The sequence below is a fragment of the Bombina bombina genome, chromosome 5 (genome assembly GCF_027579735.1).
Source record: "Bombina bombina isolate aBomBom1 chromosome 5, aBomBom1.pri, whole genome shotgun sequence".
NCBI classification, from domain to species: Eukaryota; Metazoa; Chordata; class Amphibia; order Anura; family Bombinatoridae; genus Bombina; species Bombina bombina.
The window spans coordinates 302,669,386-302,679,952 of NC_069503.1; the positions used below are offsets into that span (position 1 = coordinate 302,669,386).

The 10,567-nt window shown below is 41.5% G+C and overlaps 1 protein-coding gene across 1 annotated transcript in view; it reads left to right on the forward strand.

Moving 5' to 3' along the window:
* Nucleotides 1-3,162, forward strand: part of LOC128661461 (cytoplasmic dynein 1 intermediate chain 1-like) — a 711,349-nt gene extending 708,187 nt beyond the window's left edge. The window contains exons 13-14 of the mRNA XM_053715712.1: nt 2,794-2,938; nt 3,076-3,162. Coding sequence (XP_053571687.1) covers nt 2,794-2,938; nt 3,076-3,162 — 232 coding nt within the window. The remainder of the gene's footprint in view (nt 1-2,793; nt 2,939-3,075) is intronic.
* Nucleotides 3,163-10,567: the final 7,405 nt, after the last annotated feature.

The following is a 10,567-nucleotide window of genomic DNA, read 5'->3' on the forward strand; positions in this document are numbered from 1 at the left end:
AAATTCTGGTGTTGACTGTCCCTTAAATATGGTTGGTAGACCTATTCAGTTCATCCACAAATAGCACCAGGGCACTAATGTCGCCAACCCATATGCCAAAAATCTCATCAATGTAGTGGCACCAGGAAACAAATCGTTTTTGAAAACAAATTTTTCCTCAAAGAAATTCATAAAAATATTGGCATAATTGGGTGCGACATTGAAGCCCATGGCTGTCCTCTGTAATTGCAAAAAGAAAGAATCTTCAAAAAGGAAATAATTATTATACAGCACAATTTCCAAAAGCTGCAAAAGAAAATGTATCTGTCCCTCATCATAAAGACCACAGGAATGTAACACAGACTTAACAGCCCCCAATCCACTCTCATGTGTAATAGCTGTATAAGGGCTGGTGACATCAAGGGACATCTGCAAATTATGTAGCTTTTCTAGGAAATCACCAGTATCCCTAATGAATGTGTTTGATTATTCCACATGTGGACATAAGTTTTTATCTAAGAAAACGGCTACATTAGAAAATATAGAATTGGTTCCTGCCACAATTGGAGTGACCAGGCGGACTGATATGAGATTTGTGACTCTTTGTTAGTACATAGAACACCGGAGTCTTGGGGTCCTGCACTACCAAAAATGTGTCTGTATCTTTATTAATGATGTATTTTTTTTGTGCACACTGCACAATATTTGTAATTTCCTTTGTGATGTTAAACACAGGGTTATAATCAATAAAAGTATAGACCTGGCCCACCTCCACCTGAGAGTAAATTTCATTTTTCTTTTGGTCACCATTTCACCCAACCTGACCACTCAATCCAAAACCTATAAATCAAGATTCTCAGAGGCAACTTCCAAAACACCATGGAAAGAAAAATCTTTGAAATGAAAATGATCTAATTAATTAGGGGGCGCCCTTGTGATTATAACAATACAATATATCGATGGAAGCAGCAAGAACAGCAGTCTAGAAGAACAAGAAGAAACAGATGCGCCACATGGCCCAATATTGTTTGATCCAAATATATAATAATGGTGTGTATGGTTACACTCACATGTGTTGTAGCACTCCAAATAGTGCAATGGGAGTAGTCTGGGATCTATAACAGTCATCCAGAAGACCAACCTCTTAAGATGGATGGTCGGTCTTCTGGGTGACTGTTATAGATCCCAGACTGCTCCCATTGCACTATTTGGAGTGCTACAACACATGTGAGTGTAACCATACACACCATTATTATATCTTTGGATCAAACAATATTGGGCCATATGGCGCATCTGTTTCTTCTTGTTCTTCTGAAATTAAAATGATAATGCACTTCAATTTGCTAAATTCACCTCAAGGTGCAAACCATTCATGAACCTCAAGAATAGAAAGGCCAGATTAGACTTTGCCAAAAAATATCTAAAAAAGCCAGCCCAGTTTTGGAACAAAATTTTTGGACAAATGAAACTAAGATTAACCTGTACCAGAATGTTGGGAAGAAAAAAGTATGGAGAAGGCTTGTAATGGCTTATGATCCGTAGCATACCACATAATTTGTAAAACATGGTGGAGGCAGTGTGATGGCATGGGCATGCATGGCTTCCAATGGCACTGGGTCACTAGATGAATCCCTGAGGACAACCAAGCGCACAACCTAGTCTAGCAGATAAATATCCTCTTTTCAATGTCAGCAGTAAACATGACAGTGTCTAAGTTTAATGCTAACCTTGTTTTCAAATTGACCTAATCAACCTCCAACATAACAACAAACAAAGGAGTGTAACTTTTTTGTTACATTATCAATAAACATAAACATTGCATTACATGTTTGTGCTATGCATATTATTGGGAGTGCACACAATATACTTCTTGGAATTGTACCAGTTTTCTTTCACCAAATTAAAAATCCTCTAAATAAAACACAACAGCTGTATAAGTCTTCCCAGTGACGTGTGTATGCTGAGAGCCTTAGCCATGAATTCCACATGATAGAATACATACCAGAAAGAAAAGGGAAAGTTGATGAATAATTGCAATTTTAATATTAAAAGGCTCTAAATATGTTATATGGGCAGTTATATTGTTTGGTTAATGAGCTCCTTTGTTTGTGATGATGCACAGGGGTCTTACCATTCATTCGTCCATCATCCCCTGTCATTACTGTTATAGTATTACTAATGACTGATGTTAAGGACAGCCGGTCAGGCACTAGATGCTGGATTTTAGTCATACAGAGTTGTAAGTTCTTTTAACATTGAAAGAGAGGTTCTTTTATTTCTTCAAATCCTATAATGTAAGATTTTTGTTAATATTAGAGCATGTCATTTTAACACTATAATGGCCCTTTAACTGTGTAACTTTCTTCTGAAGTTTTGGATAAGCAGTGGATTACTGGAACTATTATATGTACTGTATGAGACAAATACTTTTCAATAATCCATGTCAATAATATTTAGGTTATTAAATGGACATACTAGATAGGAACATCCCATGCACTGCATGCTCCGGTAATCTCCCAGATTGACACCTGGACCATACTCGTGGTGCCATTGTTAGAGTTTTTCTTTAATACACACTTTGCATTCCAAAGTATCTTTAAAAACGATGAAGGGGCTTATAGTACTGGTCATTTTAACTTTCCTGTCACTTTAACTATTAAGAGAACAACATTCATAATACTTTACAAGATGATGCTGTTTTCCCAAAGACTAGAGTTGAGTGTGTAGACAATCTTTTGTAGTCCCTTAAAATATATGATGAAATACAGTACCTAACAATCCCTGATTGCTCTGTATTTTGTTATATTTACACAGTAAAGCTGGCATCAGCGAGGTGATCGAAGGTCATCAGGGGCCGATTACAGGAATCAACTGTCACAATGCAGTAGGACCTATTGACTTCTCCCATTTGTTCCTCACATCATCATTTGACTGGACAGTCAAACTATGGACTACAAAGGTGAGTAAACTGTACTAATTAATTGACATCTTCATATTATTTTGAGCTTGAACTGTGCTATAAATACAGGGCAGGCTTTGGAGGAGCTACTGCACAAAGTAGCATGAAAAACATGTTTCTTTGCTCTCTTCTTGTAGTCTGTGCCACCATACTGCTTGATTTCATTGGCTGCAGTTTTAGGACTTAATAAATTAGTACACGTGTTTGGTTTGCTTACCAGTTAACTTCAATCCACAGACCCCAATGTGATAATCATATGTGTTAAGGTGTTCTGCATGATACACTCATGCGTGAGAAGTTCTGCATGATACACGTATATCTGAGGGGATGCCGCATTATACACATATGTGTTATAGGTTCCACATTATACACATATCTGTGAGGGTGTTCTGCATGATACACGTATGCGTGAGAGGTTCCGCATGATAAGCGTATATGTGAGGGGATTCCGCATTATACACATATTTGTGAGAGGTTCTACATAATACACGTAGGTGTGAGAGGTTCCACATTATACACATTTGAGTAAAGGTGTTCTGCATGATACACGTATGCGTGAGAGGTTCCGCATGATAAGCGTATATGTGAGGGGATTCCGTATTATACACACATTTGTGAGAGGTTCTGCATAATACACGTAGGTGTGAGAGGTTCCACATTATACACATTTGTGTAAAGGTGTTCTGCATGATACACGTATCCAAGGGAAGTTCCTCATAATACACGTATATGTGAGGGGTTCCGCATAATACATGTATATGTGAGGGGTTCTGCATGATATGTGTATGCGAGGGGTTTTGGCAAGATACGCATATGTGTGAGGGGGTTCCACATGATACATGTATGTGTGAGGGGGTTCTGCATGATACGTGTATGTGTGTAGGTGTTCTGCATGATACACATGTGAGAAGTTCCGCATGATAAGCATAGTATGTTTGAGAGGTTCCCCATGATACGTGTATGTGTTTTGGGGTTCTGCATGCTACGTGTATGTGTGTGGGGGTTCCGCATGCTATGTGTATGTGTGAGGAGGCTCTGCAGGATACGTGTATGTGTGAGGGGGTACTGTGTGAGAAGATAGGCATGATATGCATATGTTTGAGAAGTTCTGCATGATGTGTGTATGTGTGAGGGGGTTCTGCATGATATGTGTATGTGTGAGGGGGTTCTGCATGATATGCATATGTTTGAGAAGTTCCGCATGATACAGGTATGTGTGAAGGGGTTATCCGTGATACAGGTATGTGTGAAGGGGTTATCCGTGATACAGGTATGTGTGAAGGGGTTATCCGTTAAACGTGTATGTGTGAAGGGATTCTGCATGATACATGTATGTGTGAGGGGGTTCCACATGATACATGTATGTGTGAGGGGGTTCCACATGATACATGTATGTGTGAGGGGGTTCCACATGATATGTGTATGTGTGAGGGGGTTCCACATGATATGTGTATGTGTCGAGACAATAAATGAAGAAGTCAAAGGTAGCAAATAATCATATGCTCCCTGAAGTGCTCTAGGAGGCGCTATAAATAGCAAAAAGCAAGGTGTTAATATATATACAGAGGAAAAAATCCTAAATAGATTAAATGTATGTTAAAATATAGAAGATACACAATGCAAAAGAGCATGAGAAATGTGAGAGGGGGTTCCACATGATATGTGTATGTGTGAGGGGTTCTACATGATATGTGTATGTGTGAGGGGTTCTACATGATATGTGTATGTGTGAGGGGTTCTACATGATATGTGTATGTGTGAGGGGGTTCTACATGATATGTGTATGTGTGAGGGGGTTCTGCATGATACGTGTATGTGTGAGGGGTTCTGCATGATATGTGTATGTGTGAGGGGTTCTGCATGATATGTGTATGTGTGAGGGGTTCTGCATGATATGTGTATGTGTGAGGGGTTCTGCATGATACGTGTATGTGTGAGGGGTTCTGCATGATATGTGTATGTGTGAGGGGGTTCTACATGATATGTGTATGTGTGAGGGGTTCTACATGATATGTGTATGTGTGAGGGGTTCTACATGATATGTGTATGTGTGAGGGGGTTCTACATGATATGTGTATGTGTGAGGGGGTTCTACATGATACGTGTATGTGTGAGGGGGTTCTACATGATATGTGTATGTGTGAGGGGTTCTACATGATATGTGTATGTGTGAGGGGGTTCTACATGATACGTGTATGTGTGAGGGGTTCTGCATGATATGTGTATGTGTGAGGGGGTTCTACATGATATGTGTATGTGTGAGGGGGTTCTACATGATACGTGTATGTGTGAAGGGGTTCTACATGATATGTGTATGTGTGAGGGGGTTCTACATGATACGTGTATGTGTGAGGGGTTCTGCATGATATGTGTATGTGAGAGGGGGTTCTACATGATATGTGTATGTGTGAGGGGTTCTACATGATATGTGTATGTGTGAGGGGGTTCTACATGATATGTGTATGTGTGAGGGGGTTCTACATGATACGTGTATGTGTGAGGGGTTCTGCATGATATGTGTATGTGTGAGGGGGTTCTACATGATATGTGTATGTGTGAGGGGATTCTGCATGATATGTGTATGTGTGAGGGGGTTCTACATGATATGTGTATGTGTGAGGGGATTCTGCATGATATGTGTATTTTTGAGGGGGTTCTGCATGATACATATATGTGTGAGAAGTTCGGCATGATACACATATGTTTGAGAAGTTCTGCATTATGTGTGTATGTGTGAGGGGGTCCTGCATGATACATGTATGTATGAAGGGGTTATCCGTGATATGTGTATGTGTGAGGGGTTCTACATGATATGTGTATGTGTGAAGGTGTTCTGCATGATACACATGTGAGAAGTTCCGCATGATAAGCGTAGTATGTGTGAGAGGTTCCCCATGATACGTGTATGTGTGTGGGGGTTCCGCATGCTACGTGTATGTGTGTGTGGGGGTTTCCGCCTAAAACATGTATGTGTGTGAGGGTTCCGCATGCTATGTCTATGTGTGAGGAGGTTCTGCAAGATACGTGTATGTGTGAGGGGGTTACGAATGATATATGTATTTGTGAGGTGTTCCGAATTACACATCTATGTGTGAGGGGGTTCCAAATTTTACATGTATGCGTGAGAGGTTCCGCATAATACATGTATGTGTGAGAGGTTCCACATGATATGTGTATGTGTGAGGGGGTTCTGCATGATATATGTAAGTTTGAGGGGGTTCTGCATGATACATATATGTGTGAGAAGTTCGGCATGATACACGTATGTTTGAGAAGTTCCGCATGATGTGTGTATGTATGAGGGGGTTCCGCATGATACATGTATGTGTGAATGGGTTATCCATGATATGTTTATGTTTGAGGGGGTTCTGCATGATACATATATGTGTGAGAAGTTTGCCATGATACGCGTATGTTTGAGAAGTTCCGCATCATGTGTGTATGTGTGAGGGGGTTCCGCAGGATACATGTATGTGTGAAGGGGTTATCCGTGATACATGTATGTGTGAGGTGGTTCTGCATGATATGTGTATGCGTGACGGGGTTCTGCATGATACATGTATGCAAGGGGTTTTGGCAAGATACTCATATGTGTGAGGGGGTTTCACATGATACATGTATGTGTGAGGGGGTTCTGCATGATACGTGTATGTGTGAAGGTGTTCTGCATGATGCACACATGAGAAGTTCTGCATGATAAGCGTAGTATGTGTGAGAGGATACCCATGATACATGTATTTTTGTGGGGGTTCCGCATAAAACGTGTATGTGTGTGGGGGTTCCGCATGCTATGTGTATGTGTGAGGAGGTTCTGCAGGATACGTGTATGTGTGAGGGGGTTCTGCATGAAACGTGTATGTGTGAGGGGGTTTCGAATGACACATGTATGCGTTAGAGGTTCTGCATAATATATGTATGTGTGAGAGGTTCCGCATGATATGTGTAAGTTTGAGGGGGTTCTGCATGATACATATATGTGTGAGAAGTTTGGCATGATACGCATATGTTTTAGAAGTTCCGCATGATGTGTGTATGTGTGAGGGGGTTATCCGTGATATGTGTATGTGTGAAGGGATTCTGCATGATAAATGTATGTGTGAGGGGGTTCTGCATGATATGTGTATGTGTGAGGGGTTCTGCATGATACGTGTATGTGTGATGGGGTTCTGCATGATATGTGTATGTGTGAGGGGTTCTGCATGATATGTGTATGTGTGAGGGGGTTCTGCATGATATGTGTATGTTTGAGGGGTTCTACATGATATGTGTATGTGTGAGGGGTTCTACATGATATGTGTGTGTGTGAGGGGTTCTGCATGATATGTGTATGTGTGAGGGGTTCTACGTGATATGTGTATGTGTGAGGGGTACTACATGATATGTGTATGTGTGAGGGGTTCTGCATGATACGTGTATGTGTGAGGGGTTCTACATGATATGTGTATGTGTGAGGGGTTCTACATGATATGTGTATGTGTGAGGGGTACTACATGATATGTGTATGTGTGAGGGGTTCTGCATGATATGTGTATGTGTGAGGGGTACTACATGATATGTGTATGTGTGAGGGGTTCTGCATGATATGTGTATGTGTGAGGGGTTCTGCATGATATGTGTATGTGTGAGGGGTTCTGCATGATACGTGTATATGTGATGGGGTTCTGCATGATACGTGTATGTGTGAGGGGTTCTGCATGATACGTGTATGTGTGATGGGGTTCTGCATGATATGTGTATGTGTGAGGAAGTTCTACATGATATGTGTATGTGTGAGGGGTTCTGCATGATATGTGTATGTGTGAGGGGTTCTGCATGATATGTGTATGTGTGAGGAGTTCTGCATGATACGTGTATGTGTGAAGGGGTTCTACATGATATGTGTATGTGTGAGGGGTTCTGCATGATATGTGTATGTGTGAGGAGTTTTGCATGATACGTGTATGTGTGAGGGGTTCTGCATGATATGTGTATGTGTGAGGGGTTTTGCATGATACGTGTATGTGTGAGGGGTTCTGCATGATATGTGTATGTGTGAGGGGTTTTGCATGATACGTGTATGTGTGAGGGGTTCTACATGATATGTGTATGTGTGAGGGGTTCTACATGATATCTGTATGTGTGAGGGGTTCTGCATGATATGTGTATGTGTGAGGGGTTCTACATGATATGTGTATGTGTGAGGGGTTTTGCATGATACGTGTATGTGTCAGGGGTTCTGCATGATATGTGTATGTGTGATGGGGTTCTGCATGATATGTGTATGTGTGAGGGGGTTCTGCATGATATGTGTATGTGTGAGGGGTTCTGCATGATATGTGTATGTGTGAGGGGTTCTGCATGATATGTGTATGTGTGAGGGGGTTCTGCATGATATGTGTATGTGTGAGGGGTTCTGCATGATATGTGTATGTGTGAGGGGTTCTGCATGATATGTGTATGTGTGAGGGGGTTCTACATAATACATGTATGTGTGAGGGGGTTCTGCATTAAAAGTGTATGTGTGAAGGGGTTCTGCATGATACATGTATGTGTGATAGGGTTCTGCATGATACATGTATGTGTGATAGGGTTCTGCATGATACATGTATGTGTGATAGGGTTCTGCATGATACATGTATGTGTGATAGGGTTCTGCATGATACATGCATGTGTGATAGGGTTCTGCATGATACATGTATGTGTGATAGGGTTCTGCATTATACATGTATGTGTGATAGGGTTCTGCATGATACATTTATCTGTGAGGGGGTTCTGCATGATAGGTGTATGAGTGAAGGGGTTCAACATGATATATGTATGTGTGAGGAAGTTCTGCATGATACATATATGTGTGTAGGGGTTCTGCAGGATAAATGTATGTGTGAGGGGGTTCTGCATGATACATGTATGTGTGAAGGGGTTCTGCATGATATGTGTATGTGTGAGGGGTTCTGCATGATACGTGTATGTGTGAGAGGGTTCCACATGATACATGTATGTGTGAGGGGGTTCCACATGATACATATATGTGTGAAGGGGTTCTGCATGATACATGTATGTGTGATAGGGTTCCGCATGATACATGTATGTGTGATGGGGTTCTGCATGATACGTGTATGTGTGAGGGGGTTCCACATGATATGTGTATGTATGAGGAGGTTCTGCATGATACATGTATGTGTGAGGTGGTTCTGCATGATATGTGTATGTGTGAAGGGGTTCTGCATGATACATGTATGAGAGGGGTTTTGGCAAGATACTTATATGTGTGAGGGGGTTCTAAATGATACATGTATGTGTGAGGGGGTTCTGCATGATACGTGTATGTGTGAAGGTGTTCTGCATGATACACATGTGCGAAGTTCCGCATGATAAGCGTAGTATGTGTGAGACGTTCCCCATGATACGTGTATGTGTGTGGGGGTTCCGCATAAAACTTGTATGTGTGTGGGGGTTCCGCATGCTATGTGTATGTGTGAGGAGGTTCTGCAGGATACGTCTATGTGTGAGGGGGTTCCGAATGATACATGTATGTGTGAGGTTCCAAATTACATATCTATGTGTGAGGGGGTTCCAAATTTTACATGTATGCGTGAGAGGTTCTGCATAATACATGCATGTGTGAGGGGTTCTGCATGATATGTGTATGTGTGAGGGGTTCTGCATGATACGTGTATGTGTGAGGGGTTCTGTATGATATGTGTATGTGTGAGGGGTTCCACATGATATGTGTATGTGTGAGGGGTTCTGCATGATATGTTTATGTGTGAGGGGTTCTACATGATATGTGTATGTGTGAGGGGTTTTGCATGATATGTGTATGTGTGAGGGGTTCTACATGATATGTGTATGTGTGAGGGGTTCTACATGATATGTGTATGTGTGAGGGGTTTTGCATTATATGTGTATGTGTGAGGGGGTTTTGCATGATACGTGTATGTGTGAGGGGTTTTGCATGATACGTGTATGTGTGAGTGGTTCTGCATGATACGTGTATGTGTGAGGGGGTTCTGCATGATATGTGTGAGGGGTTCTGCATGATATGTGTATGTGTGAGTGGTTCTGCATGATATGTGTGAGTGGTTCTGCATGATATGTGTATGTGTGAGTGGTACTGCATGATATGTGTATGTGTGAGGGGGTTCTGCATGATATGTGTGAGGGGTTCTGCATGATATGTGTATGTGTGAGTGGTTCTGCATGATATGTGTATGTGTGAGGGGTTCTGCATGATATGTGTATGTGTGAGTGGTTCTGCATGATATGTGTATGTGTGAGGGGTTCTGCATGATATGTGTATGTGTGAGGGGTTCTGCATGATATGTGTATGTGTGAGGGGTTTTGCATGATATGTGTATGTGTGAGGGGTTCTACATGATATGTGTATGTGTGAGGGGTTCTACATGATATGTGTATGTGTGAGGGGTTTTGCATTATATGTGTATGTGTGAGGGGTTCTACATGATATGTGTATGTGTGAGGGGTTCTACATGATATCTGTATGTGTGAGGGGTTTTGCTTGATATGTGTATGTGTGAGGGGTTCTGCATGATATGTGTATGTGTGAGGGGTTCTACATGATATGTGCATGTGTGAGGGGTTCTGCATGATACGTGTATGTGTGAGGGGTTCTGCATGATACGTGTATGT